At 42.1% G+C, this 23,772-nt stretch overlaps 1 protein-coding gene across 1 annotated transcript in view; it reads left to right on the top strand.

Moving 5' to 3' along the window:
* Nucleotides 1–23,772, top strand: part of TNFRSF21 (TNF receptor superfamily member 21) — a 73,509-nt gene that overhangs the window by 10,864 nt on the left and 38,873 nt on the right. The window contains exons 3-4 of the mRNA XM_025383636.1: nucleotides 11,322–11,973; nucleotides 13,475–13,969. Of these exons, the coding sequence (XP_025239421.1) occupies nucleotides 11,322–11,973; nucleotides 13,475–13,969 (1,147 nt within the window). The remainder of the gene's footprint in view (nucleotides 1–11,321; nucleotides 11,974–13,474; nucleotides 13,970–23,772) is intronic.

The raw sequence follows: 23,772 nt of genomic DNA, 5'->3' as shown, positions 1-23,772 counted from the left end.
TGCAATGAACTATTCTGATAACTTTGAATTTTCTATGTGATGTTTTAAACGTTGGGTTTGTTGACTTTTCGGACTTTAGTGTCATATTTGTGGTAAGAACTACATTAGTATGTTCTGCAAGACAGTAATACTCATTGTATGAGGAAAGGGTTTTGTGGTCAAATATGTTTAGGGAGTGCTAGGTTCAACTAAGTCACCATTTCTGGCAGCTCTCCTGCAGGGCCTGCTGGAGCCGTCAATAGGTTAATATTAATTGTGCCTTTCTGAGAGAAGGCTCTAATCAGGAGCACTTTCTAAAGTTTTAGGCCAGGGGCTGGTAAACTTTGTCTGTGAAGGACCAGATAGTATATATGTGCAGCTTTAATGGGCCATGTGAGTATTGTTATTGCTTTAACTACTTAATTCTGTGTTTGAATGCTGAGAGCAGCCCTAGGCAATACCTAAGAGATTGGGTGTGGCTGTGTTCCAATATAGCTTTATTTGTGGACACTACAATTTGATTGTCATATCATTGTTATATGTCACAAAATATGATTATTTGTTTGATTTTTTAAAGAAACTATTTAAAATGTAAAAACCCATCTTAGCTTGTGAGCAGAAACAGGCAGGTACTGGAGCTTACTCACTCTTTTTAAATGTTTATTTATTTATTTTAATTTGGGACAGGGTCTTGCTCTGTCACCCAGGCTGGAGTTCAGTGGTGTGATCACAGCTCACTGTAGCCTCAACCTCCTGGGCTCAAGTGATCCTCCTACCTCACTCAGCTTCCTGAGTAGCTGGAACACCACCATACCTGGCTTTTTTTTTTTTTTTTTTTTAATTTTTTGTAGTGATGGGGTCTCCCTGTGTTGCCAGACTGGTCTCAAGCTCCTGGGTTAAAGCGATCCTCTCCCCTTGCCCTCCCATGCTCACTCTTTTTAAAGACCGTAGAATCATTAATATCTCATGGGACTAGGTCAGGGAAACTCACTGTGGGACATGCTTACTTAAATTCTGGTCCAGTTATCTAAAGTACTTATTAACAGTAAATCCTTTCTGCTCTCTTGTGTTTTCTCATTTGCTGTATACCAAGTTTTTATTGTAAATGTTTTGAAAATGCTAGTGGACCCATGTTTCTCTTTTAACTCTTTGCTGTGCAGTCTGTATTTTTTGTTTCGTTATTTGCTCTTAGTCCGGGATGGTTTGTTTCAGGATTATAGCTTTTAAAAATCTGAAGTCTTTGATACACTTCTCAGGAATTGAATACTCGCATTTTAATTGGGGTGTTTTAAAAGATTGTCTTGGCCAGGTGCAGTGGCTTACATCTGTGATCCAGCACTTTGGGAGACCGAGGCAGGAGGATCACTTGAGGTCAGGAGTTGAAGACCAGCCTGGTCAATATGGTGAAGTTCCACCTCTACTAAAAATGCAAACATTAGCTGGGCATGGTGGCACACGCCTGTAATCCCAGCTACTGGGGAGGCTGAGGCAGGAGAATTGCGTGAATCCAGGAGGGAGACGTTGCAGTGAGCCCAGATCGTGCCATTGCAATCCAGCCTGGGTGACAGAGCGAGACTCCATCTCAAAAAACTCAAAAAAAAGAAAAAAAAAAAGAAAAGTAAAAAGAGAAAGGATTTTCCATCACTGGTTAGAAAATTTGAAAAATAAAAGTAAAAAACTAAAAGATTGTTAAAATATAGTACATCGTTAAGTTGGCGGGATGGATAATTAAAATAACATTTATGGAATGCTTACTATGTGTCAGACACGTTTTGCCTGCTTTATCTGTATTAACAATTAATTCTCAAGACAGTCTTTGAAGAGTAGGTATTGCTAATTAACTCCTTTATACTAATGAGGAAGCAGAGACACAGAAGTGAGTCATTTGCCAAGGCCACCCAGAATTAAGGATAAAAAAAATCCAACGTGTTTTTCTACTCGCACACAAGGCTCAATACAACACCTTTGACACCAAATTCTCCAGCAGACACCAACTGAGTGCCCTCTAATTCAATTGAGTTCTGACCTGTCTACCTGGAGGTAGGGTCGGATCCCACAGTTTAAAGACACAGTCCCGGGGGACTGCCCCCAACATCTGATGTCAAGCACCAGCCGCAGATTATTTTGCCTGTGCTTTGGCCTGACCAGCTGTAAATCAAGGTTCCCACAAACCCTTCCTCAGGTTTGATTCATTTGCTAGAGCAGCTCACAGAACTCAGGGAAACACTCTACTTACTCAGCCTCCTGAGTAGCTGGGACCACAGGCGTGTACTTCCATGCCCAACTCCAGTTTCTTAATAAAGGATATAATAAAGGATACAAATGAACAGCCAGATGGAGGAAATGCATAGGGCAAGGTGTGTGGGAAGGGGCATGGAGCTTCCATGCCCTCTCTGGGTGCACCATCCTCCGGGAATCTCCAGGTGTTCAGCTGTCCAGAAGCTCTCCAAACCCCAGTCCTTTTGGGCTTTTACGGAGACTTCATTACTTAGACATGATTGATTATATCACTAGCCTTTGGTGATCAGCTCAACCTTCAGTCCTTCTCCCCTTCCCTGAGGTTGGAGGTGGGGTTGAAAGTCCCAACTCTTCAATCATACCTTGGTCTTTCTTATGACCAGCCCCTATCCTGAAGCTACTTAGCAGCCCCCAGCCACCAATCATCTCATTAGCATACAAAAGACACTATTATGACTGGAGATTTTAAGGTTTTAGGAGTTGTGCACCAGAAACCAGGGACAGAGACCAAATATATATTTATTAGATCACACTATCACACCTAGCTAGTACCTGGTAGATCTGGGCTGCTCAGCACGCTATAGGCTAAAATATTAATAGGTTTTGTTTATGTGTGCTTTTATACTGGAGTTGCTGCACTGGCTGGAGTCATTGGTTTTGCCTTGGTTTATAGGCTTTTCTTTAAATCCTTAGTGAGCACAGAGTAACATTCCTTCTGCATCTTTCCTCCTGTCTTGCATGGAATGCCAATTCATTTACTACTTAGTGACTAAATAAATGGGTAGCCTACTCTTGGCTTCTTCATGTATGCAGAAGTCTTAGAAATAGTTATTTCTAAGGACACGGAAGGAGATGAGGTTCTGTGGCCCCAGGACTGAGTGCTGCTGAGTGTATACTCTCTTGCATTGCAGGTTCCAGGGAAAACAGCACCTGGGTTAAGTCTCGCATGGCTTTTCCTTTTTCCAGTGTCCCCTGAGCTTGCCTCCTCCCAGTCCTGCAGTCAGCACATTCTAGCCTTGGCATCCTCTATGTTCGCCAGTTTTAAAAACGGTCCCTGCTTTTGTCTTAGCAACAGAAGACTTTTTTTTTAAATCAGAGAGGATAGTAGCAAATGCAAGAGTTGACCAAATGTATATAACATAACTGGGAACAGTTCTGTCTGTGATTTGTGGAAGCTCTGTCCTTGAAGCCTTCCTCTTTGAGCGTTCCTTTTCCCCCACTTCAAATCTACAGAATTCTAAGCAGCCAGTGTCTTGATATGACACATTTAATGTGATGCTCAAAATAAAATGATCAGAAATTCTGAAAGGTCTAGCTCTGCCTGGCTTTTTGCCTTTTGATCATCTGTTATCATGTTTTAGATTCACCATCTCAGGAATAACTTGGTTGCATTATCATCTCTACAGTAACAGGTTTCCTCTCCAAATATTAGTTTTATGCAGCATTAAAAAAATTCTACAACAAACTCATAGGCAGTCTCTCTGCCTGCCCTTTATGAATAGAAAAAAAGTGTATCGCTGCCTTGACTTTGCTCATTTTCCACTAAAAATTATTAGAGTTTGATAGGGAACAAGAATGACAAAAATATATTGTAACCATCAGTTGTGAGGAATCTTTTGTTTGTTTGAAGGATGAAGTCATGGAGTAAGAATTGTTAAATAAATAGGCATCAACATTCTGACATGTCTTTGCAGATCTGGGTGCTTCCTGTCCTTAGTCAGGCCCATCTCTGTGTCCTAGAATAGAAGTGACAACAGGAGAGGTGTGATGTGGCTCACCAGGGTGTATGCTGAGACCCAGGGAGTCTTTAGAGTTGGTTATTTAGAGCTACCTCCTCCCTTTTTTGAAATTTGTGTTGTTCTGGGTTTACCTTTTAATCAGTCATTCAGTAGGCATTTTATAGTGCTCATAAATCCTGTATAGTTTGGAATGGCACACTGATATTTACCTCATGTATCCATTGTTGGTGAAATAAATATCTTGGATAAATGAAATTTTCCAAATAACTAAAGTTTAAACTAGGACAGAGCATAGATAACTTCCAGAGGATAATCTTATTATGCTGCTTATAATTCTAATCACCAAGTTAGTATCATCTTTTTTGAAGAAATAAGAGGGGAGGCTGGGTCCAGTGGCTCATGCCTGTAATCCCAGCACTTTCGGGGACTGAGGTGGCAGGAATGCTTGAGGCCAGGAGTTTGAGATCAGCCTGAGCAACATAGTGAGACCCCCTGGCCCCCCTCAAAAAAAAAGAGAAAGAAACGAGGAGGGAATGTTTTAACTCTTTGATACATTTGCTTGTCACCTTAAGTACCCTGCAGAGTGTAATTCTTGTAAGCCATTTGTCATTCTGTTAAAACAGAGTGATGTCCTCAGGGTCTTTGGAGATGAAATGAAGTATCTGCCTTTGTACTGAAGGGTATAAGGCCAGACTGCTTTATCTCTTGAGTTATTGTGGCTACATTGTGGAGGCTTTGGGTTTTCTCCTGCTTGCTTTTAAACCTGCGCTCAGCTGGGCATGTTGGCTCACACCTGTAATCCCAGCACTTCGGGAGGCTGAGGCAGGCGGATCACGAGGTCAGGAGATGGAGACCATCCTAGCCAACATGGGGAAACCCCATCTCTACTAAAATACAAAAAAATTAGCTGGGCGTGGTGGCAGGCGCCTATAGTCCCAGCTACTCGGGGGTCTGAGGCAGGGGAATAGCTTGAACCCAGGAGGCGGAGGTTGCAGACAGCCTGGCGACAGAGCAAGACTCTGTCACAAAAAAAAAAAACAAAAAAAAAACCCTGCACTCATCTTTAGCAACTTCCTCTACCACCACTTCTAATATGCTGGTTCTAATTATGTATGGTCTGTAAGTCCATTCATTCATTTATTCAACTAACACTTGTCAGACGTTACCATGAGTCGGGTCCTTGAGGGCATGGATAGCACCAGTAAATGAAATAGACCTGATCCTTGTCCACATGGAGCTTGTGATCTATAGGGGAATACATGCTAAACAGAAAAATGGGTAAGTACAAAATTGTGGTAGCCATACTGGGGGAAAAAATGGGAATGAGGGGATCTTGTGAAACTTGTTTTTATTAGTGGAGAGGTGGTCAGGGATGGCATTCCAGAGAAAGCCCTATCTTTGTTAAAGACTTTGCCTTTCATCCTGAGTCATGTGGGAAGTGATTGAGAGTTTTAAGCAGGGGATGAAAGGATGAGATTTGGTGTGTGAGTTGGAGTGGGTGTCAAGAAAGGAAGCCAAGATCTCAGTACTCATTGCTAAACTCTCAGAGGTCTGACGATTTCTGTGAGTGAGCTTCTGCTCTCTGTATTTTTTGACATTTCTTTTGACTGCCCTGTGCAGGTGTTGACAGACTTTCTCCATAAAGGGCTGGATAGTATATTATCCAGCATATAGTATATATAGTGTATTCTGTAAAGGGCTGTCTAATATTTTAAGTTTGCAGGACATAAGGTATCTTTTGGAACTATCCAACTCTGCCACTGTAGCATGAAAGCAGCCACAGTCAATACCCACATAAATGGCTGAATTCCAATAAACGTGTTTATAGGAACAATTGGCATGTGGGATTTAGTTTGCTGAACCCTGGCTTGGAGAATGCTTTGCTTCTTATTCCCATGATCTTCATTATTGAGGTAGTGGTGCAAGGGAGGAAATGCAATCTATGTGGTCGTTCCTGGCCTTGAGCTGCTTGTAATCATTATGGGAAGATAAGTATATACACTTAAGTGGCCATCAGCAAACATCACAAGACAATATATAATTAGGCACCAATAAGATGAACAGAAACAGGAAATGTGATGAAGAGTTCACTCATCTGCTTGGAATCTGGGTGTCTAGGAATAATTTTAAAGGCTTTACGAGGAAGGTGGAACTTGACAGAAATAATTGTAAACACTTAGAGGGTTAGAGGTGAATACAACCTAGTCCAACTTGCAAATTTTAGTGATGCAGTGTTAGAAGATGAACAAAAGCAAATCACAGAACACTATGTATCCACAGTCCCCTTGAAAGTGTAAGGCAAAACAAAACAAAAATCAATGGGAACAGCCAATTTAAGGTATGCATGCATGTACGTATGTATTATGTGTAAATGCTCAGAAAAGGGTCTGGAAAGATGTGCACCAAAATTAACAGAGTCTCTCTGGAAATGAGTGCATTTGAGCAGAGACTTAAATGTTTTACTTTTTAGTTCCTAATTATTAGAATTATTACATGAATGTTTATTTTCATCATAAAAATATTAATTAATACAGGGCAATATTAAAACAATTAAAAGTGCCAGATTGGTTAAGAGGCTGAGAGAGTGGTACGGAGAGTGTGATTGGGCTGTCTCCAAAATGTGTCTCAGAACCAGAGATTAGAGCCCTTAGTTCAGGGTGTCCACAACTTGGATGGGCATCAGAATCACTTGGAAAGCTTAAAAAGAAAATGAACCAAAGCTAAAACCAAATAAATTCCTGGCCCCATTGCAGACCCACAGTGATCTCAGATGATGGGGCTGGGATGTGATTTTTTTTTAAAAAGCTTTCCAGGTAATTTTGATGCTGCCTTTGAGACCCGAGGCTTTGGTGAGCCTCCGATCTAGTTTATCCAGCTCTGTACAAATGAAGGAATTAAGGATCTTGACCAGGTAGGACTCAGCCTCAGATCTTTTGGCTCCCACTCTCTTGTACTTTTCAATGACTGCGTCCCCTAATTCAGGTGTTTTCCTGGCATTAGCTTTGGGTGGCGTCTCAACTTGTTGTCATATTATATGGAAAATGCCACTTATATTATATTATATTAAAATGCATTTATATTCTTAAATGCCACTTTTGAATGGGGTCCACCTCATCCCCATTTCCCATTGCTTCACTCCCAGATCATCATTGGGAATAATTTCTACAGTGTTTTAATTTTCTTAGAAATCAGAGGGTTGCCACCAGGCTAGTGGGAAAAGCCCTAGTTTTAGATCATAAGTTGACTAAAAGGCCTTAGGAAAATGGCTTTTCTCAGGTGCCATCTGAGTCTCTATAAAGAGAAAGCGATATTGCCAAGTCTTCCTCTCAGCAGGGTTTCGCTCAGGCAAAAGAGCCCATGGAGCGGTCCCTCCAGCTTTGCAGCACAGATTGGGTTAACTGTTTACTTCAGAATTGGAAGAGGCCTTCGAGGTCCCTCTAGTTCAGTGATTTTCAGTTGTTTCAGGAATAAACCCCTTGCAAATAAATTCTTACTTGGAAAGCCGTATTAGCAAATTGATAAAGTGGAGATGCTTGGTTTAGGCAGAGATGGGGGGCTTGGAGCTTACCTCCCCTGCTCCCTAGTCTAAGGGACATCCTGAGAGCTGTGTTCTGTCCAGTGCTCGCTTAAGTCCTGTTTGAAAACCACTGATTTCTTCCTCTTTCCCCTTCCATAAGTAATCGTTCACCAACTTCAGCTAACCTGAGCCCTCAAATCTGTCACCTTCTCTCCATTTCCACATCCACCACCCTAGTCCGAGTCACCACCACCTTCCATGTTGGTTTTCACCCTCTAACTGAGTTTTCTCGTCTACTCTCCCATATACCCCTTTCACCCTCTGCTCTGAAGCAGACAACTTTTTTATTCACAGGTGCAATTATATGCCTCCTCCCCCCACCTATCATGTAAACATTTAATGACTTCTCATTGCATTTTGAATTAAGATCAGCACGTGGAGGCTCTTCAGATATAACTGTGGCCCCTCTGTTCCATCTTGAGATAGAGCCACAAGATTTTTAGTTCCTGTACTGAGCTTCCTTCTGCTTCACACTTTTGCTTTGGTGCTCCCTCTGTCTAACCCCCTTTCACTGCTTCTGACCTGGAGTTAATTTCTGCCTCTCCATCCTTAAGAGCTATATCAAAATGTTTCTCTAACTTCCCTGAGCCAGGAAGCGCCTGTTAAATTCCCTGTCATAGGATTCTATATTTCTCTTTCTCAGCAGTGATCTCAATTCTAATCGAGTAATTACTTTTTCTTGAGGTCAGGAGTTGAGAATTGAGTATATTCTTTTTCTATTCATCCCAGCCTAGAATGTAAACTTCATAAGGGCTGGAATAGAGTTCTCAAGGTTCTATCCTCAGCCCATGGCATGATGTCTTGCACACACCTATTAGATCGCCAGTAAGCATTTGTCCAATGAACTCATAGTGTCTAGTTTTTGCCATATCTCATTTCTAGTGTTCAGCCCGCATGCGACTGCGGAAGGATCATTGTTTGTGGGCTCTGCTTGTGGGAACTGGAATTGTCTCTTGTTGTGTGAGGTAATTTAAAGGTTCTTTTTTAGAGACATATTGTCTAAAGTGGGTTACCCAGTATGATACAGTTTAAACAGGGCCGAGTTTTGCTTTAATTAGAAACTTGATCTATTATTCCAAATGAACAAAGAGCTCTAAAATCCACTTAAAGTCTGAGAAAGAGTGTGGAGGCTGTGGCGTTTGGAGGTGGGTTTTATGTATAGCTGGGAAAACCTCTTTGGTAACTCAGTAATCAGGGTTCCTTACTTTAGATTTAGAAGTGCATATCTGGGGGGAAATATAAAAAGCTGTAGGAAGCCTACCCCAACTCTATACCCAAATCCACACATGCTTGCTATTCATGACCTCCTGTGCTCGTTCTGCAGAACCACCCTGGTGAGTGTGTGTGGGTGTGTCTGACCGCCCATCCTCCCACACAGGTAGGGAGGCTGACTTAGATCGCACAGCGCAGCAGACTGATATTCAGCGTGGACCACCACTCCCTGCCCAGATCTTGGGTTCAGTTCTCTTCTTTCATTAATTGAAGAGTAATAAGCTGCCATTTGGGTTACTAATACAGCTTTCAAACTTTCAGAACACCGCAGCTATCTAAAACTGCTTTTGCATGTAGACACGCCAGGAAGTACAGAGCAGAGCCACTTTTGCAACCTCTTGGGTTGGGTCTTTAGTGGGGAGATAGGGTCTAATCCCGTCGTTGGTATTCTTTTCTTCTTCTTCTTCTTCTTTTTTTTTTTTTTTTTTGAGATGGAGTCTGAGTCTGTCGCCCAGGGTGGAGTAATGTGGCGGAGTCTCGGCTCACTGCAACCTCTGCCTCCCAGACTCAAGCAATTATCCCTCCTCAGCCTCCTGAGTAGCTGGGATTATAGGAATGCGCCACCATATCTGGCTAATGTTTGCATTTTTAGTAGACACAGGGTTTCACCATGTTGATCAGGCTGGTCTCGAACTCCTGTCCTCAAATGATCTGCCCACCTTGGCCTCCCAAAGTGCTGGGATTACAGGCGTGAGCCACTGTGCCCGGCTGGTATTCTTGACAAATGTAACTTGGGCTCCGCAGGATGGTTCCTTTTATCCAGTGCATCTGCTGTGCTCGGAAAAAGGTGGCTGGGGCTTATTTTGCAAATAGAAGGAACAAGAAAACAAAAGGTAAAGTCAGAAGGGAAAAGGGAAGACATTACAGATTTTATCATCAAGCAGGAGATTTTTTCCAGGCTCTAAGATGAGGTTAAGCTTCTTCACAAGAGAATCAACAACTGTCCCTTTTTTTTTTTTTTTGGTGGAGGGGGGAGGGTCTCGACAGAAAAAATGAATATACCGTCATAAGCTGAAAATTAGTTTTCAATATTGTCATTTAACTAGATGGGCAGCTCTGGGATAGGGGAAGGGACTTCAGGGAAATACTTTTGATTCAAATAGTTAAATTTTGGGGTGGGAGAGAATTGAACCTTGAATTAAGTGTCAAGGTGCTAAAAAGACAGAAACTGATCACTATGAAAAAATGTTTTGATATATTCTCTTAGTCACTGCTATAGCAGCCAACTTAGAGGGAATTTGCCCTGCTGGGTAGCTGGTAGTTTGAGGCAGCCATTATTGGCCTGACACATAAACTTTGTGCATTTCATAAAGGATAGTGAAAACTGTTGGAACTTCTCAATATTGATTAATGCAGAAAAACTTTCTCTTAATATTCTTATTCTCCCCCACTGTCTTCTCAGAAGGACCTCAGGATTTAGTCCCACAAATATAATTTCCTTTCCCCTAAGCGCCTGTTGACTCCCTCTTGCTGGGTCTAGCTTTGTGCTTCCTCTCCTGGGTGGCTGCAGGCCCATGCTTTCGTAGCTATGGTCTTCGAAGGCTGAACAAACAGAGTGTGAATGTGAATCTAAAAGCATCAACTCTATTGTTTAAAGCACATTACAGAAATGCCAAAGGCCCACCTCTGTTTTGACAAATAAATAAAAGTTTAGCTTCACATAGGCAAACTGTATGAAAAAATCATGCCGTGACTGTCAGGTAATGCCAAGCAGGCAATCTGGTGCTGTGGAAGTGCCAGCTTGAATGCATGCCTTCCTGGTTCTCAGCTGCCCTATTCTCCCACCATGAAATGGCAGCTTAACAATGGGGTTGGGGAGAGGAAGAGAACTATTTAGCAAGTTATTTTCCTATTGCATTTGGATTTTGTCTAGTATATAACTTTTTTTTTTTTTTGAGACAGAGTCTCTTGTCACCCAGGCTGGAGTGCAATGGCGAGATCTCGCCTCCCAGGTTCAAGCGATTCTCATGCCTCAGCCTCCCGAGTAGTTGGGATTACAGGCATGTGCCACCACGCCAGGTTAATTTCGTATTTTTAGTAGAGACGGGGTTTCACCATGTCAGCCAGGCTGGTCTCGAACTCGTGACCTCAGGTGATCCGCGTGCCTTGGCCTTCCAAAATGCTGGGATTGTGAGCCACTGCGCCCAGCCGTATATAACATTTTAAATCTCAGCTACGAAGTGTTTTCACATCCATATTCTCAACTGATTTTTATAATCAATTTGAGATGCATTGTCAGTTTCATTTTACAAATGGAAAAAAAGGAAGCTGAGGCAAAGGTCAGGCAATGAAACCAAAGCGTCACAGCCAGTAGATCAAGCTGTAGGATGGGATCCACGTCTTCGTTTCTGTAGTTCTACTGTGTTGCAGCACGCTGTCAAGAGGATGCAGTCCTGGTCGGATCTTTAACAGGAATGATGATGGTGGTGCTGGAATTGTTGACCCTTTTTCTCCCCTGCTCCTATGTAACATCTTCTTGGTTTTTGTTCCTTTCCCTTCCCTTCTGTTTCTTTCAGCTTGGATTCCTTAGCACCACCACAGCTCAGCCAGAACAGAAGGCCTCGAATCTCATTGGCACATACCGCCATGTTGACCGTGCCACCGGCCAGGTGCTAACCTGTGACAAGTGTCCAGCAGGAACCTATGTCTCTGAGCATTGTACCAACACAAGCCTGCGTGTCTGCAGCAGTTGCCCTGTGGGGACCTTTACCAGGCATGAGAATGGCATAGAGAAATGCCATGACTGTAGTCAGCCATGCCCATGGCCAATGATTGAGAAATTACCTTGTGCTGCCTTGACTGACCGAGAATGCACTTGCCCACCTGGCATGTTCCAGTCTAACGCAACCTGTGCCCCCCATACGGTGTGTCCTGTGGGTTGGGGTGTGCGGAAGAAAGGGACAGAGACTGAGGATGTGCGGTGTAAGCAGTGTGCTCGGGGTACCTTCTCAGATGTGCCTTCTAGTGTGATGAAATGCAAAGCATACACAGACTGTCTGAGTCAGAACCTGGTGGTGATCAAGCCGGGGACCAAGGAGGCAGACAACGTCTGTGGCACACTTCCGTCCTTCTCCAGCTCCACTTCACCTTCCCCTGGCACAGCCATCTTTTCACCCCCAGAGCACATGGATTCCCATGAAGTCCCTTCCTCCACTTATGTTCCCAAAGGTAACTTAACCTCATGAATTATTTATTTGAGGAAGGCTTTGAGCCCAGTGGCGGTACCAAGAGTGGGCTTATACCAAAGATGTTTTCTCCACTTTGTGTATTCCAAAGTCACCCCTTGGAGAAGAGGCCTTCAAATGGTGGCTAATTAAATCTGGCTTCTTTGGACTTAGTAGAAACATGTAGACTCAGAAGTTTTCTATTAGGGGAGATCAAATATCTAAAAACTAGGTCACATCAAGCTATAAAATATGAACCAAGAGAAACAAGGACAGTGTGTGACCTTATGTAAGTCACTTAACCTCTTCAGGCCTCGGTTTCAAAGTTGTCAAACAAATGAATGATTCAGATGTTTCAGGTTCCTTCCAGATTAAAAGTTTTCCAACATGGAGTCAGTCCCAGGCAGACACAGGCAGGAGCAGAGAAAGAGGGAGAAAGGGAGAAAATACCATTACATCTGGAAGCGAGGGATGAATTTTGAATCCAGGTGGGGCAAAGAATGGGTAGGAAAGTTAGAAGCATCAGGAAATAGGCAAATTTGTATCGGATTGAAGGTAACTAGCACTCATGTCTGGAAAATAATAACTTTATTTTTTCCCAATGATTTCAACTTTACTCCTTGTATCAATTATTCAAGTTTTCCATCAGAACCTCCAGGAGAATATAAAATTTATGCTTTATTTTCAAATCCTTTTTGATTGAATGTAATTTTCATGAGATGATGACCCACTTGAGTTGTTCCTCCTAGTGTCCTCTCATGCATGATTACACTTAGCCTTCATGCTAACCCTGTGGAGAGAGCCATCTTACAACTGCCAATTGAAATGAAGAAACAGCCTCCAAGAGCTCAGATGGCCACTCCAGCTTTTCTTAGGCTAAGTCCTGTCTCTTGGGACTCAAGATTCCCATCTCTCATACTTCTTAATGAAGATTACTTGTGGAGACTTCTCTGAGAGAAGTCCGCTAAGCTGCCAGCCCAAATTTTGTTTAATCTCTTGATAACAGATACTCTTAATCACTGAACTGTCCCACCAAGTCTTTCACTAGTCAAATTTGCATTTGATTTCTTTTCTTTATTTAGTCATAGTCTCAGTTTTACCACTGCATCATAAAATAGTCAAAAGGTGGGAGAAGGAGGATGGACAAAAGAATTAAATTTGAACTGGTTCTCTGAAAACTGAAAATAAGAATTGATTAGATCTCTGCATATGTATGTGCCTACTCAGTATATGAAGTACAGGAGAAGCTGCTGTCAAGCTCAGCTGTTGGATCCTTAAGGATGCCCTTGGTTTTGGTGTAAGAAAGTGAGTTTAGTGGTTCAGTTCCATTTTTGCCTTCCACATAGGGTCTTTATGAAAATGTGCAACATAATTTATTCTTAAGCCCCAAAGGTCATCTCATCTTTGATTATCTGGCCTAGCTTGGAGATGACCTGGGAAAGGAGGGAATGTATAGATCCCCAAATATGGAAAAGCTCTTCCCCCCTCCTTACTCTTTTTTCTAGGCATGAACTCAACAGAATCCAACTCTTCTGCCTCTGTTAGACCAAAGGTACTGAGTAGCATCCAGGAAGGGACAGTCCCTGACAACATAAGCTCAGCAAGGGGGAAGGAAGACGTGAACAAGACCCTCCCAAACCTTCAGGTAGTCAACCACCAGCAAGGCCCCCACCACAGACACATCCTGAAGCTGCTGCCGTCCATGGAGGCCACTGGGGGCGAGAAGTCCAGCACGCCCATCAAGGGCCCCAAGAGGGGACATCCTAGACAGAACCTACACAAGCATTTTGACATCAATGAGCATTTGCCCTGGATGATTGTGCTTTTCCTGCTGCTGGTGCTTGTGGTGATTGTGGTGTGCAGTATCCGGAAAAGCTCGAGGACTCTGAAAAAGGGGCCCCGGCAGGATCCCAGTGCCATTGTGGAAAAGGCAGGGCTGAAGAAAGCCATGACTCCAACCCAGAACCGGGAGAAATGGATCTACTACTGCAATGGCCATGGTGAGCCTTCTCTCTTTTCTCCTCGCTCACAGATCTCTCTGCTGCTTTTTCCCTGGTCCCTGTTTTCTGAAGGAATGGGAATGCATAGTTTGTGGAATCTCTTTCGTAGACCAAACACTACTTGATCCAGTCGTGTTATAGAAAAAGAGATTGACTGTCTTATTAGAAGTAATACATTCAGAGAGAGTAATCTCTCTTCCTCCTTTTCCCCTGGTACCTTTAAAACAGAAGAATGTTGCAGAATCAGAGACCTGGGTGACCCCTAGGGACTTTGTTTGACCTTGTCATTTAACAAATGAGGAATCTGAGTTCAGAGAGGTTTGGCAACATTGGTCCAAACAAGAGGCTGGTTGTTTTTGAGGACAGATGGGACGAGACTCCTGACTGTTGGAGCACTTGCTTTTTCTATACGATTAGGCTGTGAAGCAAGTAAAGGGGACAAAACCCAACTTGTCATAAGTTTGCCTTCTTCAGTCAGAACCTTGCTTTTAGATTCCTAACAATTTCCTCACATATATATTTTCCCCACTTAACCTTTTAGGATCCCATGTCTGTCAGGAGGGTAGGATGGTCTTTTGGATTGTAGACCCCAGAAGCATAATAGGTCGGTCATCATCTGAGGCTCAGTGTTACTTTCCTGGTAGTCAGCATGTGTTGCATATGGGCTGGAATATTTTGGCCTTTCCTCTTTTGAGGGCAAAAAAATAGCTTACAGAACTTGTCCCAGAGCTCAGTTTGATCTGAAGACTGCAGTTTTCAGACTGTGCAGTAAATTCCCTTTCTTTAAATCCTAAATGAAACTTCAGCCCAGTTTTGATAACCCCATTCAGGTGTGTCCTCTCCCCTCAAAGAGAAAGGGGTGTATCTACTTTTCTAAACAGCAGTTTGGCTTTTTGTAGTCTTACAAATATTGATACCATTTGGCATGGCAATTCCATTCTTGTGACTCTATCATAAAGGTATAATCAGAAAAATTGAAACACAGTTATAAGCACAAAGATCTTAAACTTTTTTTTTTTTTTTTTTGAGACACAGCGAGACTCCGTCGCCCAGACTGGAGTGCAGTGGCCGGATCTCAGCTCACTGCAAGCTCCGCCTCCCAGGTTTATGCTATTCTCCTGCCTCAGCCTCCTGAGTAGCTGGGACTACAGGTGCCAGCCACCTCGCCCAGCTAGTTTTTTGTATTTTTTAGTAGAGACGGGGTTTCACCGTGTTAGCCAGGATGGTCTCGATGTCCTGACCTCGTGATCCGCCCGTCTCGGCCTCCCAAAGTGCTGGGATTACAGGCTTGAGCCACCGCGCCCGGCCAAAGATCTTAAACTTTTAAACCAACATCATGTCTCACAGAAATTGAAAACAACAGAAGGACAGTTTTAGGGAAATAACTAAGTAAATTATGGTGTATTCATAGAATGGAATATTATGTTGACATTCAAGATTTTATGAAGTTTTTGATTTTAGCCAGGAAAGTGTTTATACTAGGTTAAAGGAAAAAAACAAACACCAAACCACATACTTTATAGAATATAATCCCAGCTCTCATAAAACTTGAAAATAAGACTGAATGGAAATATGCTAAAGTGACATTTCTTTTTCCCCAGTGTGGTGGGATTTATGCATGGTTTTCTTTTTTCTTTATTAGTTTTCTGTACTTTCCCCAAGTTGTCTGTACTAAGTACATGCTACTTCTATAATGAAAAATTTAGGAAAAGTTAAAGTCTTGCAACTCATTTTGCTTCCCCTTGTTGATTTGTGTAAATTAAGTTTGTCCAACCCCTGACCCAGGACAGCTTTAAGTTTTAGCTTTGAATGTGGCCCGACACAGATTCATAAACTTTCTGAAAACATTATGAGGGTTTTTTTGTTTGTTTGTTTTGTTTTTTGACAGAATTTAGCTCTTGTTGCCCAGGCTGGAGTGCAATGGCACGATCTCGACTCACTGCAACCTCTGCCTCCCAGGTTCAAGCAATTCTTCTGTCTCAGCCTCCCGAGTAGCTGGGATGACAGGCATGTGCTATCATGCCCAGCTAATTTTGTATTTTTAGTAGAGATGGAGTTTCTGCATGTTGGTCAGACTGGTCTCGAACTCCCAACCTCAGATGATCTGCCTGCCTTGGCCTCCCAAAGTGCTGGGATTACAGGCATGAGCCACCTCCCCCAGCATTTTTTTTTAAAGCTTATCAGCTATTGTTGGTGTATTTTATGTGGCCCAAGACTATTCTTCTTCCACTGTGGCTCAGGGAAGCCAAAAGATTGGACACCTATGATGTAAATGGTCAAAAGTCAAGTGAAAGTCGGACAGAGGCAAACATCCTAGTTGGGTCTTAGCAGTCTAATCCTGCATAAACTTGAATAAGACAACTATTTACTGGAAGCCTGTCTGGGGAAAGCTTCAATTGCCCCCTTCTTTTTAATTAAAAAAAAAATCTTATTTGTACATATTTCCAAACTTTTGAAAAGTTGCAACAACAGTACAAAGAATACCTATATACCTGTGCCAACATTTACCTATTATTAACATGTTGCTCTTTTGCTTTATCGTTTGCTCTCTCTACATAAAAAATACACCTATAGGGCCAGGTGCGGTGGCTCATGCCTGTAATCCCAGCACTTTGGGAGGCTGAGGCACACAGATCACCTGAGGTCAGGAGTTTGAGACTAGCCTGGCCAGCATGCCAAAACTCCGTATCTACTAAAAATACAATGATTAGCCAGGTGTGGTGGCACATGCCTATAGTACCAGCTCTTCAGGAGGCTGGGGCAGGAGAATCACTTAAACCTTGGAGGCAGAGGTTGCAGTGGGCCAAGATCATGCCATGCACTCCAGCTGGGCCACAGAGTGAGGCTTCATCTCAAAAAAAAAAAAAAAAAACCACACACACACACACATAGATTTTATATTATAAAATATGCATTATAGAATAGCTTATTATACATTATATAACATGTAATATATAATACATAATTATGTACATATATACACATACATACATGGAAAAAATATTTTTTCTTAATTATTTTATGGCCTTTTATCCCCTGATACTTTAGCATGTATTTCCTGACAATAAGACTATTCTCTGCAGAAAACATACTACAGTTTTCAACCTTAATAAATTTAGCAGGGTTACAATCCTTTGCCTTTCATTTGCCAATATTGTATGTTGACGCAATAAGGCCCTTGGTAGATAATATACTTTTTTTTCTCTAGCGTAGGATCCAGTCTAGGATCAGAATTGCATTAAACTGCCCTGTAAGTGGCTAGTCAGGATATTTGTTCTGTTGCAGATTTACCCAATTAGTAGAAAACAATGTGAACATCCTGGTAGATAATTAAATATCTGGAACTGTCCTCTCATTATTCACTTTATTACAAAAGCAACTCCATTCCTTTAGTAGTTGCTTTTATAGATTAGATTATGATCAGCTACATTTTAAAACTCTCTTTTGCAGTCTGGTTTTTAAAATTCTTGAGAACACAGCAAGTGGTAGAGTAAAAACTGGTCCAGCAGCAGAAAGCAATTTAATATAATGATCTTAGATGTTCTTATGACCATAGTAACCTTATAAACTACTATGCCTGTGTCCTTAAAACAATATCCTACTTTGTAAAAATAATGGAAGTGCCAAATCAAACAAAGCCCGATCCTACCCTTCTGTGAAAGCAGTACCTCAGCAATGTGCTTTTCAAACTAAATTACAGTAGTTTCACTGAGGCATAACTGTCTCTTCCAATAGTTTAGGCTTATTCCTCAGATTTTTGCATTGGGATATTTATATTTAAGATGCTTTTCTAAGGAAAGTCTTTTCTTTCCAAATTGCTAGTCTCAAACATGCAACCGGGTAAAATCCTATTACAAAGAGAGGTTCTGTTTAGTAAAGCCATTCCAGGTGCTCAGAGTGGCTTCTAGAAACAGGGCTTTGTTGGTCTGATTGCACTGAGTTCTGGCCAGCAGATAATCCTGTATAATAAGATCTTTTCCTGGTCCTTGTCTATTTCACACTGAATTGTTCATGAGGATAAGGTGGGAAGGAAATGGCTTAGCCTTGGGTTGTTTTCTATCAGAGGTCTTCTAAAATCTCACTTATCCCTGCCTACCCTCAGTAGAACAAGTCATGCTCCTGGATGCCATATAGATCCTCCGAACTCTGAAGCTAGGCCATTGGTTTCCGTCTTTCTTGCGAACAGAAACCTCTTTTATTATTCAGCTCTACTCATCCATCTTCATCTACCATGGACTTACAGTTTTTAAAGTTGAAAAACTTTAAAAGCTACAATCGTACTTTCATGGAGTCCTAGTATTGGAAACATAAGATGAGGCCTCACATGGCTAGGAGATGGAAGAATGAGGGTGCTGTGGTATTTTGTACGCTTTCTTCCTTTCTGAAGTCAGAGCAATTTTATGTTTGGTAGATGTTGGTATGTGTTTGGGGACTGGACTGTGGTTTCATGTAGTATATCTACTTCAGCAACAGGAATTGGAAGTACTTCAGAATGTTTATATACAAAATTATAGTTAAGAGGTTGAAGTGTCAGCAAGATAAGAATATTGTTAATACTCAATTTGTCATGCTTTTATCATCTTTATGTTGTATAACCTCAACATAATGGGGTAAGTGGCGGAGGAGTGTCCAAAAAGTTCAATTTAATTAAAAATTAAGGATATATGTGGATTCACATTAACCACTAGGTTACATGGAAAACATTTTTTATTTGATCTGTTTTGTCACAAAAGAACAAAAGTAACGATAGTAGAACTTAATCCCTATACAATTGGCCATACATGGCACTAAGAAAAGTCACCAATGAGCTGAAAACACTTTGTTCATTTCCTTATAGCTATGGAGGCTACAAAAGTGTATTCCAGTCCCAACTGAAAAACAGTGTAGCTGAGAACAGAACCCAATTGCTGTTCGCTCATTGCTGTTTTTAATTTGTGCCGTTACTATTTCCCTTTTCCTTCTTTCTTCCTCTCCTTCCTCCCTTCCCTCCCCATTCTTCCTCCCTCTTTAACCATTTGAAAAAAGTAGGAAGTCTTGTTCTCAGCAACAAGTTGGCCTAGAAATTTAGAGGGGAAGTTTGAAAAGCAGGTGAGGAGTAAGAATTGCCCCGAAAGTACTTATGGACAAAGAAGCTCTGCAAAGTGACTAAAGGAACAAAACATCGGCAGTTTCTGGCTTGGATCATATTTCCTTTTTCCTTCAGACTGTGAAGAAAAGTGAGGGAAAAAAGGTGGGAGACAAAGGAATCGGATATAGTTTAAACCTGCTCAGTTTCTGATTAGCACATTCTTCAGTGCTCTGCCTTGAGGAGACACTGCAGTAAGCATTTGTTAGAGACAGTGATCCCTCTCCACGTAGTTACATGAGGCACATGCTGTAGATAGGCAGCATCTCCTTTAAATCAGCTGCAACAGGGATTATGAAATCAGTCGGGGCAGGCACTGTTTCTCAAGCAGATTGTTTTGTACCCACTACAGCAAAAGGGCAAAGGTCTTACCCTGTAGAACTGGATTCTAAGATGCAATTTCTTCATTCCTTTAGCTCTCGCCATCTGTCACTGTTTAACTCTTTGTGGCTATGTGGTTTGTCTCCCCACATAGCTTCTAAGTTCTTAGAGAGAAGACATTGGGTCTTACTGTGTGTTTCCCTATGCCTGGAATAGGGCTCGAGGAGGGGTGGTCCAGAGCTGAGCTGGCACATATGGTAACCACTAGCGTCATGAGCTATTTAATTTAAAACTAAAATTAACTAAAGTTAAAAATTCAGCTCCTCAGTTGCACCAGCCACATCTTAAGTACTCAGTAGCCAGACATAGCTTGTGGTTACCCTATTGGATAGGACAGATAGAGAACACTGCCATCATCATATAAAGTTCTCTTGGATAGCACTGGTGTACAGCACCCATAAATTAACTAATCTACATATACTTTTTAAGACCGGATTGTTTTAAAGACATTGCATTGGTTTTTTTCTTGTTGACTTATACCGATGTTGGTGTTAGGGATTTAAACATAGAGGCCTTCAGGTGGGTTCTTTATACTAAATTACCATAGATGATAAGAATTATTTTTCAGAGCTAAAGGAGACTTCTATAACAGCACTGCTTTAATATACGCAAAAACTGACTAGGAAAAGATTGCTGACATCCCTTATCTGATTTGCTTATTTCAAAGTGAAACACATCAGCCAATGAACACTGGAGAGCAGGGTGATGCCAAGAGAGAGAACCCTGCTAATTCAAAGGCCAAGGCAGCTTTGTAAATGCTTGGGTGCTTATGTTTAACTAGTGTGGAAATGGATTAACCTTCAGTGACTTTAGACTTGGATGTAAATATATGCTGTCCAAAACAATATTTTCCCTAAGCTATCTATACCACGGGTCAGCAAGTTACGAAGTATTTTAAGAGAATCTAGGAGATTTTTAGGATTATAGGTTGCAACTACTCCACTCTGTTTGAAAGTCAGTAGTATGAAGTAGCCAGAGACACCATGTAAATGATGGGTGTGGCTGTGTTCCAGCAAAGCTTTATTTGCAAGAACAGGTGGTTTGTCCTGCAGGCTGTCGTGTACCAGCATCTGGTCTACACCATAGACTGGTCATCTTTTAGCAGCTTCTTTTTCACCTTCTGCTGGCTTGCACAGCTTGGATAAACAGTCTGATTCTTGGAGACTTTCTCAAATTTCAACAGTTCGAGCTCAGTTTTTCCTCTAGCAGTAACTGTTTCTAAGTCTGCTGAAGTTAACCCTTCAGGTAACAAAGGAGAACCATCAGCTATGAGTGGGAGCAAGGAAAAGGTGGCAGCTGTCCTTGTATTTTCCTTTAAAAATTGTTCTATGCTTCCTCCATCTCCTAACAGATGTCAGCTTTCACCGGGAGAGCTCCATCTTATGTATGGGTCCACCTCACAGGTGTACATACCATGTACCTGCTACAATTCATCTCTTTACCAAACTGGAGCCATAGAGAAGAGAGGAGGGGGTCTGGGAAAGCTGAGGTTCAGATCTATTCTGCTACTAAAAGGCTGGATGATCTCAGGCAAGGCACTTCCTCTCTTTTCATCTCGTCTTTCTTTGCAAAATCAGGAGACTTGAACCCATCACAGAAGGGCCACCAGATTTTGATCAGTGTGACAGTTTATTTGTGCCTTACCTGAGTGTGCCTACTGTCTTGCTGGTTTCTATCAGGAAAAACATTGGCCTGAGGGGTCCTGCAATGTGCTGTAGGGTGGAGAACACTGCGCTGCTAGTCAGAGGGAAGAGACCATGCTCAATGCCAACCTGAAGCCACAGAAGGATTGTGTGCTCACTGCAGCATGAAAGCGCTTTCCCCCAGGTTTATGAGAGTGTGAGGGCAGGTTAGTGAAAATTTCTATTTAAATTAGGTCACAAGGTCCTCCTTTGGAGGAGAAGAGGTGCTCTGATTTTTATAATTTTCAGCTTTTCTGCTCTCGTTTCTCCCCATCTTTGTGGTTTTATCTACCTTTTGCCTTTGATGTTGGTGACCAACAGATGGGGTTTTGGTGCAAACGACCTTTTGTTGGTATTCATTTCTGTTTGTTAGTTTTCCTTCTAACAGTCAGGTCCCTCAGCTGCAGGTCTGTTGGAGTTTGCTGGAGGTTCACTCCAGACCCTGTTTGCCTGGGTATCACCAGCGGAAGTTGCAGAACAGCAAATATTGCAGAACAGCAAATATTGCTGCCTGATCCTTCCTCTGGAAGCTTTATCCTAGGGGGCAGCTGCCTTTATGAGGTGTCTGTTGGCCCCTACTGGGAGGTGACTCCCAGTTAGGCTACATGGGGGTCAGGGACCCTCTTGAGAAGGCAGTCTGTCCCTTCTCAGAGCTCATATGCCATGCTAGGAGAACCACTTCTCTCTTCAGAGCTGTCAGACAGGGACATTTAAGTCTGTAGAAGTTGTCTGTGGCCTTTTGTTCAGCTATGCCCTGCCCACAGAGGTGGAGTCTAGAGGAAGCAGGCTTTTTGAGCTGTGGTGGGGTCTGCCCAGTTCGAGCTTACTGGCTGCTTTGTTTACCTACTTAAGCCTCAGCAATGGCAGATGTCCCTCCCCCAGCCAGGCTGCCACCTCGCAGTTCGATCTTAGATTGCTGCAGTAGCAGTGAGCAAAGCTCTGTGGGTGTGGCACCCGCTGAGCCAGGCACGGGAGAGAATCTCGTCTGCCAGTTGCTAAGACCTTGGGAAAAGTGCAGTATTTGGGCAGAAGTGTCCTGTTTTTCCCGGTTGTCTGTCAGGGCCTTCCGTTGGTTAGGAAAGGGAAATCCCCTGACCCCTTGTGCTTCCCAGGCGAGGCAATGCCCCGCCCTGCTTCAGCTTGCCCTCCATGGGCTGCACCCACTGTCCAACCAGTCCCTGTGAGATGAACCAGGTACCTCAGTTGGAAATGTAGAGATCACCCATCTTCTGCATCGATCACGCTGGGAACTGCAGACTGGAGCTGTTCCTATTCGGCCATCTTGATCCTACTTCCGAATGTGAGATATTTTTGTAGTGATTGAAATTGAGCAGTTATTATAGAACTAGTAATGTCTTGAGTCTTTCATTCCCTTCAAGTGTGTAACCAAAAATTATAATATTCTAGCATGCAGCCTGATTGTAAAGGAATGGAAAAGTCCTATCCAAAGGTTTCATCCATCTCTGAATATTTATGATGAGGGACACTTTGGTTTCATATGAGCCAAGGAGCCCCAGCCATAAACAGAACTCCTGAGAACAACCTTGCATTGGTCACAAGGTGGGTCACGAGGTATTTACATACCTAGTAAATGCTTTACTTGCTTTGGAAAAGTTGCTCAATTCTTGTATGGGCTGGTAAGAGGTCAACAGGTCATATCCACCTGTAGAGAGTAGCCAGCTTCTGGGATACACATGTCCTGGAAGTAAAACCCTCCCAGTCTCTTAAGTATTAATAAATAGGTGCAGGTTTTGGCTATACTGGAAATCCTTCTTAACTTTAGTATTTCTGATCATGGCTTATTAGTGTGAACATGACTCTCCCCAGTAAAAACTTCCTTAAATTACATGTTTACCACAGATCAGTGAATCTTTGTAATTTGTTGGGACTACGTGCTTAAATTTTACAAGATAACATAAAAGTGATTCTTGCAAATGGAGAAAACTGTCACTCATATATGGGTGGAGGCTAGGGTTATAGAAATAATTTATTTCACTTCTAGAAAGGCAATGTCCACGTCTGGTTTCACATGCAGGTTACAGGCTAAGTGCTCTGCTGGGAAGGTGGCTTTCCAGGGGCCCAGGCAGACCTTTTGTCCACAGGGTATATTTTTAGCTATGACAGCCAAATTTCTTCCTGGAAAAATGAGAGATATTAAATTAGAGAGGAATTATTCACTGTCTTAGATGATATTTCTCCCTCTTTGTTCTGCTTTTTGGTGTATTATCTCTTGGTTGAGAGTTATTGTTATCTATAGGTTGCATTATTTGCCTAAATAGAAGCTAAATGGTCAGTCTGCCCAATTCTGAATTAGTTGGAATTTGGCTAAAGCAGGGAAATACATTATATGAAGTAAACATGCTATCCTACTCTGAAATGATGGAGGGAAGTTTGGGATAAGTTTGTAACCAGGTTCACTCTTAAGGGATCTCAAGGCAAAGGAAAAACTAGAAAATAATCTTTAAAAAGACTTTTTATTCAACTGCTTAACTTGTGATGTTTTTATTTAATTATATATATTTGAACACCATGTTCAAAGCACTGTTCCAGGACTAGGGCTTACTAGGCTTTAATAACATAGTGTTTGTTTTCATTTTATTTTTTGGAAAATTTGC

This window comes from Theropithecus gelada, chromosome 4 (genome assembly GCF_003255815.1).
Source record: "Theropithecus gelada isolate Dixy chromosome 4, Tgel_1.0, whole genome shotgun sequence".
NCBI lineage: Eukaryota > Metazoa > Chordata > Mammalia > Primates > Cercopithecidae > Theropithecus > Theropithecus gelada.
The sequence above is the reverse complement of the archived record's forward strand: the minus strand, read 5'-3'. Positions and strand labels throughout refer to the sequence as shown.